Source organism: Penicillium rubens (genome assembly GCF_028828025.1).
Source record: "Penicillium rubens strain IBT 27055 chromosome Unknown utg000003l_segment0_segment0, whole genome shotgun sequence".
NCBI classification, from domain to species: Eukaryota; Fungi; Ascomycota; class Eurotiomycetes; order Eurotiales; family Aspergillaceae; genus Penicillium; species Penicillium rubens.
The window spans coordinates 5,046,777-5,070,870 of NW_026890601.1; the positions used below are offsets into that span (position 1 = coordinate 5,046,777).

Here is a 24,094-nt window from a genome sequence, read left to right on the forward strand (position 1 = left end):
GGCAATACAACTGCATTGGACTAATCGACCATGCTAGGGAAATATAATGCAGAACCATTCTTGGCTTTGGATGCGTAATGGTGTACTCATGTTTCACCTGGTGACTGGTGGCTTCCCAGCCTAGCCTTTTGCTTCTTCATTTTGTGTGGAGATGGTCTTTCAGATATGAGAGTTTTAAATGCCTTGCTCTGGCAGGGTCTGCAGTTGCCACACCCCTTTTGTGCGTCGAGAGACGTATCGACGCGCGAAGGTGTGTGTGGAGACGCGGAGAAGTGTTGAAGCATTGATATTGGAGGATGGTGTCGACAGATTCTAGGTAGAGGGCTGGGTCATTCTTTTTCATGGAGTAATGACTATTTGTATTAATAGGGGCTTGTTGCCTAAATTTCACATAGATCCATAGATAGTCAGGTAGTTGCAGATGATTTTGTTTTTATACCGATCTGTTATTAGATGATAACATTCTGAGACATTGAAAGAAGAATGAAATACCCTCACGAAGGCCGCGTCTTGTCCCTCTCAGATATGCGCCTGTTCCCAAGCTTCATCGAATCCAGTAGAACGAATCCACATTGGCTTATCTTCCTCGTGGACAGTGGAGTCAACAGCTATCGAGCAGTTAGTGAGTTGAATATGCAACATCAAGCCCTGCTGCTTACCTATGTTCCCAATCCTGAGCCACATATCTCCTTTGATCGGCATCTCAGGGTTTTTGCTCTCATATGCCTGGCAGACTTTCTGACCATGCGCCAAAGCCCGTGCTAGCTTGGCGAGATGTCCATCATCACCGGGATGGGCGATGCTTCGCGCGAATATCTGTGACCAGTCCTCTTTCGTAGGATAATTGGCCACCTCATCCAGCAGAAGGTCCGGCGTTCCACGTGAAGTATACATCAGGAGGTCGACGCGTCCCTTCCACTCCAGCATGCGCAGCTTGGATCGCTGGTTCAAGGACGGGAGATTGATAATCTTAGAAAAGAAGATAGACGAATTGACGCAATGGATCAAGAAGAAATCAAGCTTCATCTCCCTGGTCGGACGCTGGGCGGCACCGGTATAATAGGCTGAGAAAAATTCAGCAATAGCTCCTCGCTCATGCCACTCAAATAGCACAATCAGGTACTTCCAAGGCTAGACTTACCGACTGTATTGATCATATCCGCCAACCGCTCCTCCGTCTGATCCTCAGACACAGTAAATTGAGAAGCATACTTCAGCATCTGTTCCGGTGCTCGATGGAGCACTCCATCCTTGATCTTGTTGGAGTCAGACCACTGGACGCTCTGAACGAGAGCCTTGTCAGCCCGCATCTCATTTATGAGCTGAAGCAGCGACTTCTGTCCCGGCTTTCCGACGCCGCCAGCCATCTTCTCCGCAGGTAGGAAGAAAGTACGACCCAGCCAGTCGTCGTGCACTGCTGTCTGAGCAAGACCTTGTGCTACAATGGCAGGCTGGTTGAATTCAATCCCGAAACCGAGGTGGATGAGTGGATGAACGAGACCTGAATTGATTAGCCCGAGGAACATAGAACAGCAATATAAGCGAGAGATACTTACCAGCAAACAACCGACACATCATATTCTCAGCTCGCTCGTCCCCGGCGAATAAATACTCCCCCAGGACCCCACCGACGCCCTTTGCCTCGATCTCATGCTGGAAGAAAGCGAGGAAATTGGGGTAATTTTCTTCCTTCCCAAGGTGCTCCTGGAATTTAGCGACATCATGCATAGATTGGATGACATCTTGACTGGTTGGAAGGACGGGTCTCTGGTAACTTTTATTCCGCTCATAGCAAGCCTTGATATCCTCTGGCGCTGCGCCAAGAGCATAGATACTAAGGAGCTGATGCGGTATGTGATCTGTCTCCGCATTAGACATAGTTCTTTGTGGGATTTAGCGTGAAAGCCATACTATGGAAATGTTGGTCATTGAAGAAGACATGGTGGGCGGCCATGTCATCCTGCAAGATCTCGCTCGCTGTCCGCGCGGTGTCCTCCCTCACATTCGAGCTGTAGATGCCCGAGTCTGTCACGGGCGACAAGTCGATTTTAGTAGCGGTGGCCATTCCGGGTGGAGTAATGTGGGACGTATTCCCGGTGCTAGGGCTATACGAGCTGTACTGGGTGGCTAGTTGCGGAAGGGGTAGAGCGTGTGGATGTGTCGAAGCAGAAGAGACGGATGTCTGAAACGGTGGACGTAGACTGGGACAGTAGCGAGTACTATTCAGTAAGAGAAGCGGATACTTGTCTGTAGCTGTAGGTCTTGGTTTGAACAAAGGATGTTTGTGACACTGAAGAACGCGGGGAAGCATGTCCCTTATATAGCCCACGCCATCCGGTTTATGATGACTGGAGCTGTACAACTGTCAGGGATAGCTAGACAGTTCTCCAGGAAAACCAATTCACCAATGGAACCTATCAGAGTCATACAATTACTCAAGTACAACTAATGATGGACCTCCAAATACGAAAAGCGGAGAATTCGGCCTTTCGGCTTTCCGTTGCCACGATCAACGTCATGGGAATCAGCTGGGAGATGATTTCCAGACCGGTCTCGCTGACTCATTTACTGACTTCCAAGGCGGGTTATTTGATGCTTACGAAAGTTTGAGGTCTAGGTTGCTCTATAGTACAAATGGGGTCTTTTTATTTTTAACTGTTTGTTTTATAACACATGGTGGTTATTCGGGGTATCTGTCATTCTGGGGTGCACGCAAGAGAAAGGTCAAAAGACTACGCGCCCAAAAAAGGAAAGCAAAAACAGCAACGCATTTCAGCTTTTAGCCTTCCATCTCCCTCTCCTTCTTGCGGCGCTGTCGGTCTCGTTCCATCTTCTTGAACAGCGGATGGTGCCCAGCCTTATCCTTGAGCTGCTTGTTCCTGCTCTTGTTGTATTCGATATAGGCCATATCATCACCACCAGCCAGACCACTAAGAGTGGCAGCACTGCGTTTAGGTCCGGCTTTCTTGGCTGTCACTCGCTTGCCGGAGCGCATCGAGAACAGATCATCATTGACCTGTTCGACGTCGGCAGATGACTCATTCTGCAACATGACCTCTTGCAGAAGCTCGCGGCGTTCCGCTGGCGTCGCGTATGAAAGTCCTTCATAGTTGTCTATGCCTTGGAGATGGGTGATGACCTTGAAAGCATAACCCTGATCGATCAGGAATGCCTGACGTTTGGCTGAGTAGACCATCTCATTAGTGTCCTTCGACACGAGCGAGTAAAAGAAAGCATTGAAGCCCTCGTCATTTCTGCGCTTGGCTCGCAAAATTCGTCCCAGACGCTGGGCCTCCTGACGACGCGAACCGTAGTGAGACGAGATCTGGATCAGACAAGTAGCCTCAGGCAGATCCAGCGAGGTATCGCCAATCTTGGACAGGAAGATAGTGTTGACCTGCTCGTTGTGTTGGAAGTTTTCCAGAATACGCATGCGCTCATTTTGAGGAGTGCCACCGTAGATATAAGCTTTGTTCAGCTTGAGCGCATATCGCTCGAGAGCGTAGACATTGTCAGAGAAAACGATGATCTTATCGCCGCGCTTCTCGTGGAAATCGATCAGGAACTGACACGCTTGGAACTTGCGAGGGTTCATGATGTATAGCAGAGCTTGTTTCCTGGAGCTTTCCCGTAGATACTCAGAATAGAACTCGGTCGTCATCGGGCACCACACCTCGGCACATTGGACCTTGGCGATGTGGCCCTGTGCAGCCAGTTCCATCCAGTTTGCTTCGTAGAGCTTCGGTCCGATCAAGAAGTTCAAATCTTTGATCTTGTCGTCCTCACGCAGCAATGTTGCAGTGAGACCAAGCTTGCTCTGTGCGGCGATTGCAGATGTGACCTTTCGGAACATCGATGCCGGCACGACGTGCACCTCGTCAAGAATCATCATACCCCATTCTCTCGATTGGAGCCAGTCCATCATCTTCTGGGCATCATAAGACCGGGCACGGGTCTGTGACACCATTGAGTATGTGGACACAATAATACCAGTCGACCGCTTGAATTTTTCTTTGTGGTCCGACGTGAAAATAGCGATATCGCCCGGGTCAATGGTTGTCCATCGCAAGAACTCGTTTCTCCACTGAACCACGGACATGGAACTGGTGCAGAGGACGATCGTGCCTTTCTTGATGGTCGCTGCAGCAGTGATACCCACAAGGGTTTTACCAGCACCGCAAGGAAGCACAATGATACCACTCTTGGCTCGTCCGTTACCGAACATTTTACTTAAGCTCTTCTCCTGGTAGGACCGAATCCGCGCTGCGGGTTTCAGATCCATATCCAGATTCGGATTGACTGTGTCTCCTTGGAAGTCGTATTCTTCCAGGGCAGGGCATCCGATCGATTGACACCGGGCCTTGACCACTTCGACACCAGCAGCGGGGATTTCGAAACTGTACGTGATTGCTTCTTCGGTTTCATCCTCGCCAATGTCGTCGATGCCATAGTTCACAGCCCCTCCTTCTTCCGCCTCATTTCTAGCTACGGCAGCGGCAGCCTCCTGTTGAGTAGTCTCACGTACACCAGCTGCATCTTTCGTTCCAGGGATGACAAGACCACCCATTTTCGGAGCAGCCCGTTCGATAATTCCTTCGGTGCTATCCATCCTCTGGGGCCCAATCACTTCATCTTTCAGCAACCGCTGAAGCATTTCAGGATCTGTCGTTTCCACGTAGTATCGATTATGCCTCAACACCATCTTGATTTTTCCGTAGGACTTTGTGAACTCGATAATGAACGTCCGAATGCTTTCAGGCAGCGGCGTTTTCGACAAACGGTCCAAGAACTCAACAATATCCTGCGGTTTGAGACCGACCGAGACCGCGGCATATAAACTGTGTCCCGTCAAGCGATATTCGTGGAGATGGGTCGGACGAGAAAGCGGTTCCGCAATAGTCGTCAGGAAATCCTGGGCCTGGGGCGCCAGCGGGGAGAAACTCTCGAGGGTGATTGTGCCTTTCAGAGGCTCGATCCATAACGGTCGGTTGTAGTGGTCGCGCTTCAGCGGAAGCGAGGAAAGATCTTTGTATCCAAATCTAGGGTCCGTCTTCTCCACTTGGTTCTTCTTGCTGAATGCCTCGAGGGAGAACTTATTGACGACCGCTTTATGCTCCAATTTTAGTCTCTAGTTCACTTTAGGTGAGCAGACCGCCACACTGTACCTTTCAAGTTGGTTTCCTCTGGCAACTCTTCGTGGTCCGAGTAGTCATCATCGCTGGATATGTCGATATCGGGGACTGGTGTAGCCCGCTTCGAAGCACCTCTAGACCGACCAGCTGCATATAATCAGTCACCATGTCGTTTGAAAATATGCACCAGAAACTTACTGTCGGCCGCTTTCCGTTTGGGAGGCATGTTTGGAGTCTATCGAGCAAAGCAAACAGAACAGCTGGAAATTCTGATCAAATAGCTTGTATCTCAGCGAGTGAGTCACCGGTGAGGCGGAGCAACGCCCCCGTTAAAAGTATCTCACGGCAGCATGGAACCAAGATGCTGCGCCGGATGAACAGGCGGCGAAAAGAGATATGCGGTTTATTGCAGGACAACGAGTAGATTTTTGTGGACAAGAAATAAAATATGCAGGTGAGAGTGGGGTATCGTCTAGAGCGACAACATATATGTGAGAGAGAAGAGGATCAAGGCAAAGGTCGTCCTTAATTCCAAAGTCCCAAAGGCGATGGCGATGCGATTGATAATCATTGGCCTGAGGCACCAATTACAGTCATCGGTCCGTGCGTAGCGGAACTCGGGACTGACGTAGAGCATCCGAGTCCATTTCCTATTGCTTCACACACATCACTACCAGACTGTTCCACCATGAATACGGTAATTTCCTCTGTCCAATGCCTCTTTATTGTTGCTAATTGTGTTATGTTCTAGATTCGATCTACCTGGTGAGCGAAGATATCTCTATCTCTAAGATGAAATACAAACAAACTGGAACATAATTACTGATGTGACTCTTGCTTGAGCAGGATGGGCTGGGGTACCCTTTGCCTTGGTATGTGACCTATAGATTGATTGCTGTCCAGGACCAGTGACAACTCCGAGCGAAGAAGCGACTAACCGACTCCCCTGTAGCTGGCGGCGGAGCATACTATTTCGCAAAACAATCGATCAACGCCGACCGACAAGCCCGATTCGAAGCCGAAGTCAAGCGCAAGGCCCAACTGAAGCAAATGGAGGATGAGCACAAGCGCAAAGCGCAATTGGCGTCGGCACCAACCCCAGGTAACGACACTAGCTCGAAACGAGCGAGCATGGCACGATTCCAGAACGCCTCCGACGATGCCGCCTCGCCAAGTGCCGAAGCTTCTCATGATCCGGCCCCAACTCGACATGAACCCTTGACCGATGCCGACCGTGTGTTGGAGAAGGGGAAATATGAAACGTCACAGCCGTACCGGCCTCCGAGCGGGAACCGGTTTAGCTGATCGGCTGACTGCATTGTATACTATTTGATATGGAATACTTGGAATACTCCGTACAAACTGAAAAATAGAGGATTGTGAAAGAAAGTGACAATATTGAAGTGAAGAGTCACTCGGACTCGATCTACTTTGTACTACATTTGGTTCATTGCTCTATGGAACATTACTCGAGCTCCGAATCAGTACAGCAATGGACCAATCCGTGTTTAAATCAGCTATCTAACGACCGCTGTCATTCATAGTGATGGTGGAGAGGGGCGTAACCATCTCCACGTTCAATAGTAATAAAGTATGGTAATAGCACCATCCCATAGTGCTCGTCAAAAGGAGAACCAGAACGCCGAATTCCAAACTCCATAGGCATAATGCATCACATCGCACGCTGGGTCCTGTGCCGGCGCCTGCACCGACAATCCCAGTCAAGGCGGCTAGTCGTCAGGAGTGTGACGTCTAGCGCGCATGGAAGCAAAGTGGGGGGTTCCTGTATATCGTTAGTTTCCCCACGCCAGCTCGCATTGACTGCAAAGTCTCGTAGATATTCAAACTTACTTGGCGCTAGTAGCTATGCCTGAGCTCCGTTGTCGGGAGCTTTCCAGAGCAGGTGGGACAAATGGCAGTACCACACCGGATACAATGCAACCCATGGCGACGGCGCGCGCAGCGCGAGAGTCGGGACGAGGACGGTGGGCTGAGAAGTGGCGGATGGAGGGACGAACGACATGAGAGGCGAGGATGGAAGCCATAGTGGTATAATCCTCTGTTGAGGGGTATGGTCTTGATCTTGGTTTTTGATTGATTTGATTTTGATTTGAGAGTAGGCCTGTAAATCAGGATAGAGCTAGAGCAGGTAGAAGAGAAATAGAAGTAAAGACAGACAAGACTTTATATAAAACAGATTAACTTAGCAGATTAGCAGTCAGGCCATGCAACCGCAAGTGATCCGGACATTGCGGGGCAGATATATGGCCTGATCCTCAATGGGAATCCTCATCCGTGATCAGATGGTTTAGGCATGGCTGATCGGCACTTTTACTATCGAATAGAATCAATCTATGTTTCATTTCGGATTGTGGGCAAGCCCTGACGCCATCGCGGGGTCTCAAGTCGCAAAGTGTGTGGGGGATCTTTTGGCTTTAGACTTCGCTAACTGCGGGAATATATAGACCGGGGAGAGACCGGGAACTGAGTCCCGAACTCTTCACTTCTCGATGATATTGAATGATAGACTGGTAAAGTAATAAACGTTATACTTGACAATGTGAGAAACCGTGAACCCAACACTCATTTGAATATACTTCAGGGGAGCCTTAACAACAATTGAACTATAAGAAGTACGGAGTACACATGTATAACTACATAGTTACCTGTGTTGTAGTTAGTATAAAAGTCACGTGCCGATAAGAGCTTCGATACGGGATCGGGGACATGACAATGTGGGTAATGGGATTCTCTCTCTCTCTCTTTCAAAAGATCGTGAGATCGGCAAAGATGACAACTCACGGTGTTGTTATTCTCAAGGCTGCGTTTGCAGCTTGCCTATTGCGTCCCGATCCTACTTCTGTTCCTCGCGATGAGATAAGCGCGTTTCACATTTGCCTCGAGCACGCGCTGTCGCATTGCTCCCCAGCCAACATTCAGGTCTGACCCGTTGTCACCTCCGTTAACTCTCACATCTCAGTTTACTAAACACTCTTTCCCCACACAGACCTGTAAAGCCTGGTTGCTTCGTTTTGTCGCGTTTTCCTCTAATAGGGTAGGGGGTCTGGTCAATTACCTCGAAGCTCTCGCTGCATCCTTCCCACCATCCAAGCCCACCGGTTCCAAACCTTCAACGAAGCGCCATGGCCTCCACATACTCTATTTGCTCAATGATCTGTTACATCATTGCAAGTATCACCTAGATAGCCCGGCAACCTTCTCCACAGTGAGCGGGTCCCTGCAGCTGCATCTCGTGAACTTGGTCGGCTACGCAGCCAACTGTGATCGCCAAAAGAACCCACGGTACCATCGACGGCTGGACGATCTACTGGATCTCTGGTCTGAGCACGGTTACTTTCATCCCGAGCTAGTCAACAAACTTCGGGAAGTTGTGACTATGGGGATTCCCCTGCCTTCGGACGATGCGGCGAACGGGTTAAACCCAGCAAAGAAGTCCGGCAAGAATGTGCCCTTTGTCATGCCATCTACACACGGGGATCCTTCGACGCCTTGGTATGAAGTTCGTGCGGGCAACATTTACCCTCACATTATTCCCAACTCGACTATTCCCATCCGACCTGATGCCACGAAACCGATACAGTTACTAGCAGGTCCCGCCGACGAGAAGTTGATAGCATCCCTTAAAGACTTTCTCAACGATGTGAACAAGCTTTTCGACCCGGAGATCGCTGGGGATGATAAAGATGCAGACTTCGACCCGCTGGGCCAGACAGTCATCCGGGGTGAGAACACAGGCGACATCCTCGATGGCGAGCACTACCACGGATGGTCCCTTGAATTCTGTCAACCCGGAGATACAGACAGCGAGGACTCGCGCAGCCGCAGTCGCAGCCGTAGTGGATCACGAACTAATAACAAACGCCGGCGCTACAGCGACAGCTCCACTAGCCAGTCCGAGTCACGATCTCCAAGTGGATCACGGTCATACAGACGTGGTTTCCGTCGCCATGACGCACGATCAAGAGGCCGCTCTCCGCGCCCACGAAGTCGCGAAAGCTCATATACACCTCAAGAACCGTCCACTTCCCACTTCCCTCCCCCCCACCAATCTCAACATCCCTCCACACCCATCAACTCCTTCTCCACTGCTCATCCCCCCAGTGGACAGTACGCTCATCCTCCCATGGGTCCCGGCACCGGCTATCCACAAGTACCTGCACCCAACTACGGTTCTTGGCCTCCGCCTCCTCCATACATGCCGGCAATGCCATTCCCCCCACCTGGACCGGGGTCTTCAGCATCAGCCTTCCCTCCTCCATACCATCCTCCTCCTCCCATGCAGCAGGGACAGAACCAGGGACAGCAACAGGGGTACGGTATGCCCCCGGGTCAATATCACTTCCCTCCTCCTTATTCTGGTCAGCAGGGTGGGCCATGGGGACCTGCTCCCCAGGGCGGGCGCGGCTGGCAATGAACATGTGCACATGTGCACATGAAACAATGTAAGAGTTATGCTTGAAATGCAATCGACTCGAATTGAGTCATCCGAGGCCTTCCAAGGCCACGGTTTGTATGATTACGGCCCCGCTGCGGCGGGTTATTCATGTTCATTTAAAACACGATATGAAAGAGTACATTAATTTGCATTTCAAGTAAGTTACCGTTATATTGGCGCTTTGCTCCAAAGTAGTTTCAAAACTCCCAAGCCATGTGCATGTCAGATGGAGAATGCTCCAGGAATATCAACAGCTGGTACGGAGTACAACCCTATCAGCTGAAATAGGCCTCTTATTGATGGACTAACAGAGTGAAAAATCTACAAGTATATATGTCGGAGCCTGCGACCTGCGAGGATAAAAGAAGAAAAAGCAGGGGAAAAACACCTATAGAAGTGCCATGCAATTACACACCGTAACCTGCATAAGCCAAACTACCACAGGCAAGTCCATAAAATATCAAGTAGAAGGGCAAAATAACCAGAATACGCTGTCTCCCCCCGAATTGCCAGTTCACAACCCCCACAGTACATCCGCACCCATCCCATGTCACAGATCCATTCCGCCAGGTGTTCAACATCAAGTGAGAACATCCATGATCACATCAACATTCGACTCTGGTTTATTCTTCATCTGGCTCGCATAGTAATTCTTCTTTTCCTCCGCGAAAGGCTTGCACGCGTTGAATCCGCTATCCTACAAGAGAAGAACAGTCAGCTACATTCTCCCTCGGAAACGTAGAAGAAAAGCAAGGGACGGAATACAAACCTCAATCTTGTTACTGCAGCACATGGGAGAAAATCCTTTTCCGTTGCAGCTATCTGGGGCATCTCTTTCGGCCATGTGCTTGCCTAGCAAGGTAAATTTGGTTAGTACACAAATATCGAACTTGCAAGATTATATTAAAGAAAGGACAAGATGCAACATACATTCGAATGATAGAGCCGAGCTAATCTGCAGCCCGCTCACGATTGGCACCAACTCGCCGAGCGGCTTGATAAGGTCGTTGCTTGTCTGCTCCACAGTCTTGCAGCAGGACTTGTACTTGCCCTTGGGACATGTGTAGGCCTCGTAGGGATTGGGCGAGGGGGTAGCCGAGGCTGAAACCGAGGCCGAGCTCGAGGGCGAAATGAAAGATTTGGACACGGATGTAGGAGTCGATTTATCGCTTGCCATTGGGATGGCGGTCGTGACAGATAGGAGGGATACGAGGCCCGCGAGGAGAGTTGTTAGATGCATTTTGGTGATTCTGTGCTGTTGTATAGGTATAAAAAGTATAGAGTCGATGTAGATATTGTAGGCCGAGTTGCCACGCCGCGATGGCTATGAGAGTTGAATATCCGAAACGAACGACAATGTTAGGGCAGCAGGTTAAAAGAGTGTATGCTGGTCTCTACAAAAAGACCGAAACGAATGGCTGGAGCTGGGCCGGGTTGGTTGTCGCGAGGTTGTCGATGGGTGTGTTAGAGGGGAAGAAACAGGAACACGATGTTGACCTTCAATGCATGCAATGCTCGGTTTCCCGGAGGTCTGCCAGCCCTCAGCAAGCCCACTTGATTTTCTTGTGCCTTCCTCCCTTGGACGGTTTTGGTTGGCTCATGGTCGAATCCCGGATTCCAGGGGTCTCATCCCTCTGTTTAGATAGGCACGGTATGGCCTTGATTTGCTACTAGTTGAACCGTACTCGTTCTCTGGTATGTGGGTTCTGGTTTTGGTGTTGTTCATCTCTGCGAATGGAACATGTCTATATTTTGACTGCAATGTAAAGCCGAGTCGATTGGAACATAAAAAGATGCAATTTAGTCACTGCAATAATTTCACAGTGTTCTTGCCCATTTCATGTTCAATGACATAACTCATTGCGAGGGCAAGGTCCTTGCGAGGGTATCGGATTCTCCTTCGGGAGGTATGCAAGGGGTACGTTAGGCACGCAGCTCTTCAGCACGACGCGACGTGACCCTTCTGTTTAGACAGGAGCTTTCTTTGAAGTGAAGTACAGCGAGTTGAGAGGGAAAAGAGGGAATCCACGAGAGAGCTTGATCTATCACCGTCAATAAAATAGGAAATCGTACACATATGTCAAAGATGTTCGGAACAAAAGGCCTTACCCTTAGTTGATGTGACTACATATGTAGGAATGTGTTCTAGTTCCAACATGAAATAATTATTAATGAGCTTGAATGTGATCATCAAGTTGCGCTTGCCGAATCCATAACCCTACCTAGGTATATACTAGTATCTAACAAACCTCATATTGTTCGCTTCTCTAATCTGCAACATCCATGCGGAGTGAGAGAAACGCTTTGTGCATACCCCTTTTTTGGTCTCTCCAAAAGAATTCTGAAATAGCTAAGCCGGGCTTTCTAGCTCTGTGCAGTCGATGCTCGAGGACCTCGCTATCTTAGAGAAAGGAATCAGCAGTTTCGTTCTGCATCAATCTCGTTCTTCACTGCGATATCCAGCCTACGAATCTTCTCCTTGATGACGAGCCTCATATCAAGCTGTCGGATTTCCAGGGGAAACATTTATCGGGGATAGAACAGTACTGCTTGGTTTAAACGGCGAGCCTACCAGGTCCTATTGCCCTCGAGCGGGTCTTTTTGATACAGATATCAAGATAGGTCTCTTCACGCTGGGTTGTACTATCTACTTGATTATGATGGGTCATGCTGTCTTTCCTGAAATTGTCGATGGGGAAGAGGGGTAGTATGAGAAGGTCCGAGAGAAGTTTGCAAAGCAGCAGTTCCCACAAGATTCGCATGCATGCAGTGCCATTACTTCGAAGTACTGCCTGAAGGAATACGAATCTGTGGAGGAACTGCTCCGAGATATAAAGGTCGTCGAGAAGGGTCTCAGAACTGGGGAAGCTACCCAGCTGGATTGGTGGCTAGTGTTCTAATAAGATCTCCCTCGAGAGATATTTTTCCTTCGCCTGGCTTTGCCAACCCTTCATATCAGACGTCGTTTCTTCTCTAGTGACTCTATCCGTAGGTATCGCTTGTCCTGGTACTACGGTATTTCTATTCCCGGAGCGTCGGGTCTTTTATGTCAGGAGCATCATGAGTGAGGTTTGTGACTACGTGAATGCTAAAATCAGAAAGGTAGACCTAACCAGAACAGGCAATCCACAGGTCTACAGTCTCTGTCCAGCCCAAAAAGAAAAGAAAGCGAATAAATACAAATCGAAAAGACAGCATTCAAGTCTGCTCCGGTTTGCTTGCAGATAGTTGTACAGTTCATCAATGGCCAGCATTGATATGTTGTAGGTATTCATAACAGGGTATATTTCTCCCAGGGGACAGTCCAGTGTCCTCACTGGAAGAGAGAGTTGATTCATCACAAAATAAAAACAAAGAACAAATTCGCTGGCAAGAAGTACAAATACAGATAATGTACAGGCCGATATCCCTTTCCAGAATGAATACCAACCAAAAGGGATGATTTGATCACCTATCCAGACACCAGAGCCCCGGAGAGTGGACAGTGTTCGAGAAAGGTTTGAAATGGACGTAAAATATCGTTTGTAGATTGCCCTCAAATTCAATGAGCAACTCCAAAGCAGACACAGACAATAATGTGAAGGAAATGACACGGTAGGGAGTCAAAACATCTTGGATGCTGAGGATCAATCGATATCCTGAAGACGCTATGCAAAGGAAAAAGTGGGTAGAAAAGGGATCGACCCCGATGAGGCCGTGTAGAAATCAAACTGAAGAACATTCAATAAATCGCTTGAAAGCAAGCACACTGTCCCCGTGAATCTCATATAACTCCGCAGGAAATTCAGCGTCTGCGTGGGCATTGACGGAAAGTATACGGGGCTGTTGATAACAGCTCGCCAATGATAGGTGTTGTTATGATGCTAGATCACGGTGTTGGTAGAATAGGACCACTGTAAAGACTTTTGTTAGCTTTCTTGTACACTGAAGCTATCAATATGAGAGCACATGCATACCTTTATACAAGCATATCTCTAATATCCAGCCGACTTCGCCGCAGCCATGTCACGGCCACTGAGCTTAGTCTCGACAGGGTGCGCGGCACTGCTGACGGATGTGAAAGATGGATTGGCCTGTTGGGACATACTGCTGCCCCTAGAGGCGCTGCTGCGACCGCTCTGCCCGCTGCTCTGGCTACTGCGACGAGTGTCATCCGTGTCGACGAAGGAAGACATTTGGCGCTGAGTGTACTGCAGCATGGAGCGGTTATAGTCTTCCAGCAAGGCGCGAGCGGGGTCTAGCGACCGGTAAGATTCAACCAGAGTCTCACCAGCCATGTTTTCCATACCACCGGAGTCTGGGAACATGGAGTGGATGTCTTCGGTTGCTTGTTCCATTTGAGCGGAATGAGTCATGGTGAAAAATGTCTAGGGTTGAAACGGCCAGCGTAAGTTTCAGGACTAGGTATGGAGTAGCGACAGGAGAGCTGGGGGGATAGCATCATTAAGGGTGGTAGTCTGGGTATAATATATATGACGGCATAGGGATGAGGCTGAGGTACAGGACGATCACCGTGAAGTGGAGGTTGGGTTGCGGGTGCCGTGGGGAATCCAGGTGATACCGGTATCCCACGGCCAATTTAAGATCAATTCAAGATTGCTCACCTGTGATGGAATATTTTCAAGGTCTAACCAGTTTCGGTTGTATTGGATAGTAGTGGGTAGTGGTACTGAGGGTCGCAGGTAAGATAATGTGTGATAAATGGGGGTCCCAACAGCATATATGTACGGGCCAAGAATATAAAATGGGTAGGGGAAAGTGCTATCGGCAGATACGAGAGTTAGGGCACCTGCGAAGAATCGAAATTGCGGGACAAGGTTTATGTATAAGACACGCATGGATCAGAGGTATGGGGATCGTACCGGTGGATGGTCGAAGAAGGCAAACGCGCCCAGCTTTGCAGTCTCTGATAGGTCAACAAGGTATCTAATTTCTTTCCATGGTAAACAAGAGATCTCTGCCGATTACACCGAGCGGAGTACTGTGACATACCCAGGTAATTGGCCGAAAGGGGGAGAGGGGGGTATTTTATCCTGGGCGACATCATAAGCATCATAAACCCCAGCCCTCAGTATTTTCCAACCTTGGAAGGTAGTGGGTAAGCGACCACGTCGACCTATTAGGTACGTCCAAGAACACGGTGTGGGGTCGAATCATCATCAGCAGACATTATGAACTACTTAATGTCCACAGGCGCACAGAGACTGGTGAACTCCAGGAGCGATATCATCAGTTGTTCCACTTCCATGAATTGGTTTGCTCCGATGAGGTCACTGGGGAATGTGAATGACCATTGAGAGCCGATGACGTTTTAGATCGGCACAACGACAGTCCGGTCCCCTGCAGATCGTTACCTGACGTTTACAGGACGAATCATAATTGAACTATCAATGGGCTCTTGAGGGGCCTTTTGAAGGGCGAGGCCCATCACGCATTCTGCCTCGCCACAGGATAGTCGTGGAGGAAAATGTGGACATTGCTGGTGGAGACCCAAGTGGTAAAACGCGCTGTTGCAAAGCCGCCGGTGGTAGCCTTGGATATATTGATCGGCTCGACATGCATATCAAATATAACAAATCAAGTACGGAGTGATCCGGCTGGCTTAAAGCAGTAAATGCGTGCTGCAAAAGACAAAGGCTTGCAGTAGCGTAGCTGAGGCTTAGCTATGTCGTCATACCCCTAGGCACCGGGGGGTGACCCGAGCAATTTGGGTTCGTCTTTCGGCCGGGGGTGACCGACATTCGCCGATGGAAATGGCAAAGAAAAATCAAAGTTACCCGAGCCCTGGAAAACTAATTTGATTATCAAAAGTGGGACGTTCATGGGGCTTCAATTGTGAGCTTGAACCCGAAACGGTTTGGTACATCGTATCGAAGGGAATGGAGGCTAGCAGCCACAGTGGAGAGTCAGTTTACGGACGAAGGTTTAATTGATTTTCAAATTGTTTTCATTCGCTGCGGTGTTTTTAGAAATCGACAAAATAAGAAAGAAGTGGGGACGTATGGAGATGAGCTAGCGATTTTTTTCGGGAATGGACAGTCTTGGCATTTATGCCTGAGGCAGGATGGCACCTGATGTCGGGGTGCCCTCATCTTCAAATGACACTATATAGTGACTGAATGCTGCATATATTGACTACACCTCTACTCTTGTATCATAGATAGTAAAATCTGTCTGGTGCTAACATATAGATTGTAGGTAATGTACTGGGACTAGGGGGATCCCAGAGTCCGACTCAAACCATTGCTCGCGACCAAACTGCGTTCTGACATCAAAAAGTTCCACCATGTTGGAGTGCAACTTGTTCCTACATGGAAAGAGATTGGCATAAATGATCGCTACGAAACATGCGCCAGTGGCAGGGATATCTTCTCCGAAGAACGGTAGTGGAGACCCCTAGGTAAGTATTTGCCATCTATGAACCCTGGACGGAAGTTGATGCTAGCGGGGCAAGGCAAATTGTTACAACATAGACATGAAACCAAAGATATCAAAGCCATTCATCTACACTTTGTCTCCACAATAGTTGTACATTTTGCTCAAGTTGTAGATGCCGCGCTACACTACAACCTTCGTGACATCTTAGCGCAAGCCGGAGCTAATATCCAGCGTATAGGATCACCTTTGCCACGAGGAATGTTTCGTGTAGGAGCAACACAGTGATGTACGACAAGCGTTTGAAATACAACTTATATGGCCACTTACAGTCATGATCGGCCACCTGACTATCTAAACCAGACCTGGTTTCAGGGAAGAAGCAGTCTAATCCAGGCTGGAACCAGTCTATACCAAAGGTAGTAACATAGTGGGCTTATCATACTACAATTATGTAGACTATAGAGACATCTTCTGGTAAATGGGTGCAGAGACTACAATATTAATGTGATATCAGAGTTGACACAAGTTCTATGCCGTAAACTTGTGGAGTACAACGTGTGTGTTTTCCCAATTCACAATATAGACTGATGGTGTTTGAACCATAACACGCTCCTCCGTCTCAAGGGTCTGATCCCAGATATGACAGCATTCGATAATGCATGTCGTATCAACAGCGGAGCGCGTCAAAACAAGTGTGCGAAACAGAGACGTTACCTGAACATTGAATGTGCACTTGCGGGTCTTCCCCTGCCTATAAAATGTCATTGAACGAGCCCTCGTGGTCCACTTTCTTCATTATTCCATTCCATCTCCTACCTGGTTCCAATCTTTCAAGCCCTGAACCATATACGAGCACACAAGGCTACATGTATTATGACAAGGCTCGGTCTGTCCCAAACCAAATACGCACTGACACTGTATGTCTCCGTACTGCATGTCGATCATTCAAAACGGCACTTGAGTCAGCCTCCCAAGATTCACAGTACCCAGCGCATTTCAAATGATATCACACCGCAGTCTCTGACGGCGATCCCTATATGCATCATTGTAGGCTAAAGGAGCACGAAGGGAGTGCTATGTATGTTGTACATCGTAGCGAGCATATGATACCACTGGAAGTAATCTAATTGCACGTAGCCGATTCTTACCTGCGTTGCCTCACGTCATAGGCTCTTACCCTGCTGTCCCTGAGCGTCCATCGACAACCCTATCTCCACACATATATTGTTGATAGTCTCTGGATTTGGCTGCATGCCCACCGTATATTGCGGACTAGAGAGATGCCAAAAACCTGTTTTGGATCCGATGTCGGTCTCAATAGTACTACGCACAACATTGCCCCTTAGCTGGACAGCACTCAACATGCTAGCGTTTACCAATGCACCCGGACCTATGTTCGCTATCTTTTCTGTCCTCATATATTGGGAAGGCAACGTCCAACTGACGTGAAAGCGGTTCGATCAGTATCGGACCCTGCTCTGCGTTCTAGTCGCAAAGAATGGTGGAAGCCGTTCCACGTACCACCTAATACCATATACTGACGGGAGACTTCCATTCAGAAACAGGTTCCGTCTCTGCGAGCATCGAGTACCCGCTTCCCAGGCTGCGCGGCTATCCTGGCATAATTTGTCTCCGGAGAGACACAGAACGCGAGAACAGATTCAGCACAACGTCGATGCAACTTTTCATCGACCTCGACTCAGCAAAAGACCATCTAGGTTCCTGGCGGAAACCTTCGTTCGAACAGAAACCGGTTACATAACTGCGAATATGCAGCAAGCATGTAGCGTACGGCAATGATCACCCTCACCTCCCCGGCTGCGCCATGGTTCACTGCTCACTGATGTTGTTCAGTGACAGACGAGCTGGCCTCCTATTTGGAGGATTTCCTTCGATGGAAACCGAGTATATCATTGCGAGCATGAAGCAAAGAGCTTCGGGTGTACAACGTATACCATCGGGATGATCGAGAATGTGCTTCCCCGGTGTCTTTTGATCCTGCCGTTGTAACAATCCATCTTCCCTTGGTGGGTTGCGAATGCCTCTCCTACCCAGTACAGCGTGACACATACCTTCAGAAACCCAAGTTACTTCAGAAACCAAACATGCACCTCAATTGCTTTCTTTTGGCATGCCATACGATCAACGGGCTACAATACCGAGTATATTTCCCATTTTGGTTCTAGACAGACAAGAACATAGATTTTGCAACAGAAATAACTAGGCTAACACGCCAAACATAGGTAGTAAAATGCATCATATTATTGTTCATGCTCATGCTCACATCACACGTAACCTGTTCCAAAAGAATGTTATTACGAGTCAACCAAATAGGACAGACAGCAGCGGCAAAACAGTCCAGACACGACCATGACTTCCGCCCATATCCAACTTCAAACACGGGGAACAAGTGAACATACCTTTCCGAGCGCCCTGGAAGAAGAAGCGCACAACAAAGACCTGCAACGCAGCCATGGAAACCATCACCAAAGACTCAATCACACTGAAGTTGAAAATCCGGCGCTCGGTACTGCGCACGGTACTGAAGTTACGGTTCTCGCGTGTGCGGAAGTACTTCTGGTTGCGGGAGACGGTGGAGAGCTGTGCGGATAGCTTGTAGATGGACTCCTCCAGACTGCTGGTTTGCTCGGGGCTAGCGCCCTGGCGGGAGGGCAGTTGAGCGCGCTGTTCGTTCTCGACCTGTAGATCCAATCGCTCAATTAGTATTTGTGGACTGGTTCCTTGAGTTGATATGGAACGTACGGCAATCTCGAAGTCGACCATCTTCTCGGCAAATGTGGACATCTCATTGTTGAAGCAGAAGGTGTACTCGCCCACGCTCTGCGCAGTGAAGACAAAGTCACCCTGGCGCTCCTTTGTGCCGTCTAGAACGATCTTGCCGCCCGGTGCGCTGACGGAGTAGTCCACATCGAAGGAACCACCGGATTGGACCTGCATCGTACAATATCAGCATTCGGTGCCACCACATATATCCATAGCTCCGCGACTAAACCAAAATATCGCGAGGGAATGTATTGTAGCTGGATAATCAATTGGACGTACCGCGAAGTAGAAGGCCACTTTGGCGTTGCTCTGCTCAACGTTCGTGAAGAAGCATGCTTTCTCGTTCGCATCGAGTCTGTAGGTGAGGGCGGTTGCGGTGACGGATGAAACCAGGGAGGCCAGGCCGGCGAAAAGAGCGAACCGCATTGTGAGGAAGATATACCAAGAGGGGACCGTTAAACTTGGGGATGATATCCGCGTCAGGAGAGTTCTGGCCAACTTTGTCTTCCGCTGTTTGTTTTGTTTGCATCCAAACAAACTTCCGCATGTATCGACTTCGGACTATTCCACGAGTCTATTTTGTAGATGACATGCACGACACATGGGAAAATGAACAATCTTCACTCATCATATAGACGGGGTTGTCTTCTACTTCGGCTGGTTACATAAGATAATACGCAAAAATAAGAAAAAAAAAGGCATAATCATCGCATCAGGGTGTCGCTGCTAATGTACCGGATTGCAGCATACAGCCCTCCTTCAACTCGTAACCCCCAAGCCCCATGACTTTAACCCTTGTTTAACGAATGGAGAATCCATCACTCTTGCCCCAGAAGCTCCGGCTCTTGTTGGGATGATCAAGACCCAGGAAGTCGTCGGCACCAGCCGCTACATCTGACAAGATATCACCTAAGAGGAGTTAGTCCCAAAGAAGTTCTTCCAATGAAATTGACAAGGCACTCACCATCTTCGAGATACTTGGCGTTAGAGAAAGATGTCCGGGGGACCACGGCGAACTTGATCTTCTCGAAGTTCTTGCCCTTGATCTGTGTGCGGACAGACAGCCGTTTCTTTGTCTCGGCGAAAAGTTCTCCGGGCTTCACAACGAACTTGAAAGGGATTCCGTGAGCCCTGTTGGGTTCGCGGTCGAAGCTGAACACGCTAATGACGCGATCCTCGGTGTCCAACTTCAATTCTTCGGATGGGATCTTTTCGGCGTAGAGTGTGGCGTAGTCGTTAATGGTAGCCACGTTTTGATCTTCCCGGAGCTCTTTATAGACCTTTCCACTGTGTGTTTCGGCGACCCGGATCGGCTCATCGCCAAGTTCCAGCTTCTGTTGCAACGCAGCCAGCAGATCTGCCACGGTGCCGCTACGGGAAACCAAGACCTCAACAATTTCCTACATGAATGTTAGCCGAATCCAAATGACATGGATAGGGGATGCTTAACACAGACCTCTTTGGTGATACCGTCGGGCAGCCATGTGACTTTAAAGCACTTCTTACTCTCATAGTCACTCAAACTCATGTCCAGTATCTCGTAGTACAATGCGTCTGCCCGGTGCATGGTGTACCCATAGGCACCATATTGACCGTTAAGGATTTGTGAGAGGTTCTGATTGACGTTTCGCTTCAGGAAAGGCTTGGCCTTGCCAGTACTGGCCATCACGGGCGCGAATCGAAGATGAGTCTCATCCACCTGGAGGTGCTCACCAACCTTCTTGGCGAACTGGTCATAGGTCATCTTGCGGCTGAGAGTCAGGTAGAAAGTCTCCCCCTCATTGGTCTTGATCGGGGCGAATTGAACTTCCATGCGGTTCAAAAGATAATCGTAGAATTGCCGAGCGTCCGTGTAAAGTGCTGATGCTGGCAGTTCGGACTCTTTGATTGCGCGCTGGAAGGTAATGATGTCGCCGTCCTGAATTTCAGATTGCTGGAAAGTCTGCTTAGGTTTCATGACGTCGATCATGGTATGTTTGATCTCTTCAAAGAGCATGAACTCCGTGCCGGCCGGCCAATCCATCTTGGAAAGAATTATCGGGGCCAGCTCGCTCACCTTCTGGGTCTTCTGAACGTAGACAGAGCAGACACCAGTCAAGGTCTGGGCGGCAATGTCAAAGTTTTTGAGGAAAACGAGAATCGAGTCATTATCGGGCCACGGCGTGGGTTGTCCGTCTGCGCCGGTCGGTGCCACTTCCACCCACAAGCGGAACAGCTGGCCTTTAGTGCCACATTTGTTGTAAGCCTCCTCAAGAGTCATTTCCTGATCGCGGATCACCTGATCGGGTCGGGTTGTCTTGTTCTGACGGTTGACCATGGCCCAGAATCGAATGGCTTCTGGTTTGAGACCTCGTTCTTCGGCGATTTCCTGTGCAAATTCGCTGACTTTCTTTGCCCGGAGAACCTTGTATTGCGTGGGAAGGGCTGGATCGTCCGCGGGTAGGTCATTGCTAGTCAGATCGAAGCCGTGGTGGCTTCGGAATGAATCTTCGTTAAGCACGCCAATATTCATGTAAAGGTGAGCTTCCTCTCTCTCCTTCTTCCGACGCAGCATCTCCGCCCGGTCCTCAGTCATACGCTTCTCTATTCCATAATTAGCCAAGCGTTCAGTTCTCCGAAGAATAGTAGTCTCTATACATACCAATGTGAGAGGGCACGTCATCCTTTGCGACCGGTAATAATACATTATCCTGCCTCGTCTTCCGGATGTAAACCAACATGTAGGCGTTGTTTGTGCGCATAGCGGATCGTCCTCCAGTGCCGTTCGTGCGCTGCTGGGAGTCTCCGTAGTTCTCATCCAGGACTTCCTTGTCAGTAGCTCGGTTGACTCGGTCATCATCAAAGCGGTACCAGTGTCCATCCTTGGTGGGCTTGAGGAAGGCATAGTAATGTCCGGCATCGAGGTTACCGCTGTGGACGAGAACGCCGTGCAATTGGTAAACCCAGGACTCCGACTTGTCGGCGCTCTCAGAAAGATAAGGGGCCGCATCGAACTCCATAGGGAAGGAGTGATAATCATTGACCTTGGCCATCATGTCGAGGTTGAGGTCGTACTCGAAACGTTTAAGGTGAAGATGCAGAACGGGAGGGAAGCTCTCGAAAATGACGCCCTTCTTTGCGTCTTGCAGACCGTATGGCTGCCCAGCTTCATACTTGTTCTCCCCCTCCAACGTCTCAACCTGAATGTAATCCCTGAAGCTGTCATCTAAGCTCTTGTTGCCTCGAACATTGAGTTGAATATCCCAGAAGTCTTCCACGCGAGAAGACTCGTAATCCACATTGATGCAAGAAATATACGTTTTTGTTTTTCCGACGAACAGATCAGGCAGGACTTTTTCTGCAACTGTACCTTTCATCTTGTGCTCCAATCTTTCCATGAGCTTTCGTGAGAGCTCCTGTACATCTTGCTGTTCAAAAATCTGGCTGGATTGCCAGCCAAAAGATGCGGTGAGCTCAGTTGTGGAAACAGCAACGTCGTTGGTCTGCAGGTTGTAGAATAGTCTCTGGAGGGCCCACGCGCTGTTCTCACGCGTAGCTTCCTGGTCAGTCGGTATTTGGTACACGGCCTGAAGATTTTTATTAGTCTCAATGGTTAGGGTGACCGAAGTTGTCTCGCCATACCTTGCGGAAAGCATTTGTGAAATAAAGCGACTGCAAAAGTGAGTTCAAGTAGCATGTAGCTCCCTGGTTCCTCAATCCCACCATTCCAGTCTCCTTTTTCGAGTCGTAACTGAAAACAGAGAATGTTAGCTTCACTCGGTCAAACCTCCCGGGGGAGAACACACTTTTGGAAACTGTGCCACAAGACTCCGGTGGGATCTTTCACCACACGAACATAGGCCGTGATAATCGCCTCATCATCCTGCACCAACGGGACTGATTTCCCTTCCCACGCATGGCTAAACAGACCTTTGAGGTCGGCAAATCGAGTGAAACCCCAGTCCCCTTCCTCGGCGGTGAAACGGTGCGTCGCAACTAAGAATCCATCTTAACATTCTGATCGAGCAATTCCTCCAGACTGGAAGGTCTTACCGTGGTGTGTGTAAATAGAAGGATCGTTCACATTTGACAGCACCAGCCCGAACTGCACACAAGCGTACCAGTTCTCCGGAGGTCCGTCCTCCCACGCATGTTCGAGGTAAAACGAGGCGTATTCGGTCTGGTTGCCGTAGGGGAAAAAGAGGATGCGCCTATTCTCGAGTCAGATTCAATGCCGGCGCAGAGCCATAGAGCCAATCCAGGCAAAGAGATTTCAGGCACGCACCAGGGGGAACCACCGCATCGGAAGATGGGTCCGTGTGACTTGCGATCCATTTTCCGCCATTCTGACAAGTGCCATGAGTTGTAGACCTCGTCTAGGGTTTCAAGGTCCGGGTTCTGAGGGAGGACCTTTGCCATCATCGCCGCGTCTGTATGCATCGGGGCTCTCGATTAGCGATCATTCAATACAAACAAGTAAATAGGCAGTGTATTTCTCGAGGGCGATCTCATTCAGGTGCCACGTTTTGTGCTAACCTGTCAAACCGCCCTGTTTGTGGTGTAGTGAAGGAGAAGCATCAAAGAACATACGGTCATCTGCGGTCGGTGCGGACTCAGGCTCGTCGGATCCCGACCGGGAAACGACGACGACATCGGTCTTTTCGGCAGGGTATTGATCATAATCATCGACAAGCATGTCGTTCTCCGCGAGCTGGTATAACAGGGTTAGGTCCAATGACGACACAAGCGAGGGGCACGGTCGGGGGATCACTCACGTTTTCCATCGCGGAAAGCGCCTTCCCGTCCCGGAAGGCGTCAGAGTTTGTATTTTAGGAAAGTTTGGTGAATAATAACACGGAATGTTGGAAAGAAATACACTGTAGAGCCGGTGGTGGAGGAAATTCGTCTGAACCCGCAAAATAATAAGGGCCGGAGCTAGCGGTGGCGGAGCCTCGAGGGCTCGGCAGTGATATTGTTGGATGGGCTTTGTGAGATCTGTCTTTGATATGCTTATTTTTAGGAGTTATTACATATGTACCTGGATAGCTTTCTCATTGACTTTTGACTTCTCTTTCTCTCCCGAACTGAAATTAAATGGGATTTTGCTTAATTGGCAGTGCGTATGATATATGAACATATGCAGAAGTACCTAGGTGCGGAGTATACGGTGAAGAAAGCCCTATTTTTATACCAACTCTGATGTTTTATTATTTGTCCATGATGTAGAGATAGCTACAATATGTATGTTTTAGTTCTGCAGGCCAATCTATACATCTCTTTGCATGCTCTCAAACATCCAAATATGCCCAGGTGACTTTCAGATGATTCAACCCCAGCTGGTGCGTTAGCCCCAAGTCCGTGCGAG

The 24,094-nt window shown here is 49.1% G+C and overlaps 10 protein-coding genes across 10 annotated transcripts; 3 read left to right on the plus strand and 7 right to left on the minus strand.

The window, feature by feature from the left end:
• Nucleotides 1-519: 519 nt before the first annotated feature.
• N7525_008139 (questin oxidase family protein) lies at nt 520-2,353 on the minus strand (the record flags this gene model as incomplete). Its single annotated transcript, XM_002568570.2, has 5 exons — nt 520-608; nt 660-1,064; nt 1,142-1,501; nt 1,557-1,859; nt 1,912-2,353. Coding segments are annotated over 5 exons (1,599 nt in total), but the record flags the coding sequence as incomplete, so codon positions are not given.
• Nucleotides 2,354-2,779: 426 nt separating this feature from the next.
• On the minus strand, nt 2,780-5,358 carry N7525_008140 (TFIIH/NER complex ATPase/helicase subunit SSL2; the record flags this gene model as incomplete). Its single annotated transcript, XM_002568571.2, has 3 exons — nt 2,780-5,106; nt 5,166-5,279; nt 5,331-5,358. The coding sequence occupies 3 exons, from the start codon at nt 5,356-5,358 to the stop codon at nt 2,780-2,782; spliced, it is 2,469 nt and encodes an 822-aa protein (XP_002568617.1).
• Nucleotides 5,359-5,820: 462 nt separating this feature from the next.
• Nucleotides 5,821-6,437, plus strand: N7525_008141 (uncharacterized protein; the record flags this gene model as incomplete). The annotated part of the gene is made up of 4 exons (XM_002568572.1): nt 5,821-5,829; nt 5,884-5,897; nt 5,979-6,004; nt 6,085-6,437. 4 exons carry the CDS (start codon nt 5,821-5,823, stop codon nt 6,435-6,437), a joined length of 402 nt encoding a protein of 133 aa, XP_002568618.1.
• A 488-nt stretch (nt 6,438-6,925) lies between these two features.
• Nucleotides 6,926-7,177, minus strand: N7525_008142 (uncharacterized protein; the record flags this gene model as incomplete). The annotated part of the gene is made up of 2 exons (XM_002568573.1): nt 6,926-6,953; nt 6,984-7,177. 2 exons carry the CDS (start codon nt 7,175-7,177, stop codon nt 6,926-6,928), a joined length of 222 nt encoding a protein of 73 aa, XP_002568619.1.
• A 745-nt stretch (nt 7,178-7,922) lies between these two features.
• On the plus strand, nt 7,923-9,567 carry N7525_008143 (RNA polymerase II-binding domain-containing protein; the record flags this gene model as incomplete). Its single annotated transcript, XM_002568574.1, has 2 exons — nt 7,923-8,072; nt 8,140-9,567. The coding sequence occupies 2 exons, from the start codon at nt 7,923-7,925 to the stop codon at nt 9,565-9,567; spliced, it is 1,578 nt and encodes a 525-aa protein (XP_002568620.1).
• Nucleotides 9,568-10,168: 601 nt separating this feature from the next.
• N7525_008144 (uncharacterized protein) lies at nt 10,169-10,828 on the minus strand (the record flags this gene model as incomplete). Its single annotated transcript, XM_002568575.1, has 3 exons — nt 10,169-10,285; nt 10,358-10,440; nt 10,519-10,828. 3 exons carry the CDS (start codon nt 10,826-10,828, stop codon nt 10,169-10,171), a joined length of 510 nt encoding a protein of 169 aa, XP_002568621.1.
• A 1,166-nt stretch (nt 10,829-11,994) lies between these two features.
• On the plus strand, nt 11,995-12,488 carry N7525_008145 (uncharacterized protein; the record flags this gene model as incomplete). The annotated part of the gene is made up of 3 exons (XM_061214308.1): nt 11,995-12,092; nt 12,128-12,295; nt 12,359-12,488. Coding segments are annotated over 3 exons (396 nt in total), but the record flags the coding sequence as incomplete, so codon positions are not given.
• A 1,074-nt stretch (nt 12,489-13,562) lies between these two features.
• N7525_008146 (uncharacterized protein) lies at nt 13,563-13,943 on the minus strand (the record flags this gene model as incomplete). Its single annotated transcript, XM_061214309.1, has 1 exon — nt 13,563-13,943. One exon carries the CDS (start codon nt 13,941-13,943, stop codon nt 13,563-13,565), a length of 381 nt encoding a protein of 126 aa, XP_061068740.1.
• Nucleotides 13,944-18,251: 4,308 nt separating this feature from the next.
• Nucleotides 18,252-19,176, minus strand: N7525_008147 (p24 family protein; the record flags this gene model as incomplete). The annotated part of the gene is made up of 4 exons (XM_061214310.1): nt 18,252-18,262; nt 18,387-18,666; nt 18,730-18,918; nt 19,030-19,176. 4 exons carry the CDS (start codon nt 19,174-19,176, stop codon nt 18,252-18,254), a joined length of 627 nt encoding a protein of 208 aa, XP_061068741.1.
• Nucleotides 19,177-19,549: 373 nt separating this feature from the next.
• On the minus strand, nt 19,550-23,513 carry N7525_008148 (ubiquitin-specific protease UBP15; the record flags this gene model as incomplete). Its single annotated transcript, XM_002568579.2, has 10 exons — nt 19,550-19,659; nt 19,715-20,150; nt 20,207-21,333; nt 21,392-22,316; nt 22,372-22,480; nt 22,536-22,725; nt 22,783-22,940; nt 23,015-23,159; nt 23,320-23,440; nt 23,505-23,513. The coding sequence occupies 10 exons, from the start codon at nt 23,511-23,513 to the stop codon at nt 19,550-19,552; spliced, it is 3,330 nt and encodes a 1,109-aa protein (XP_002568625.1).
• Between the last annotated feature and the right edge of the window lie 581 nt (nt 23,514-24,094).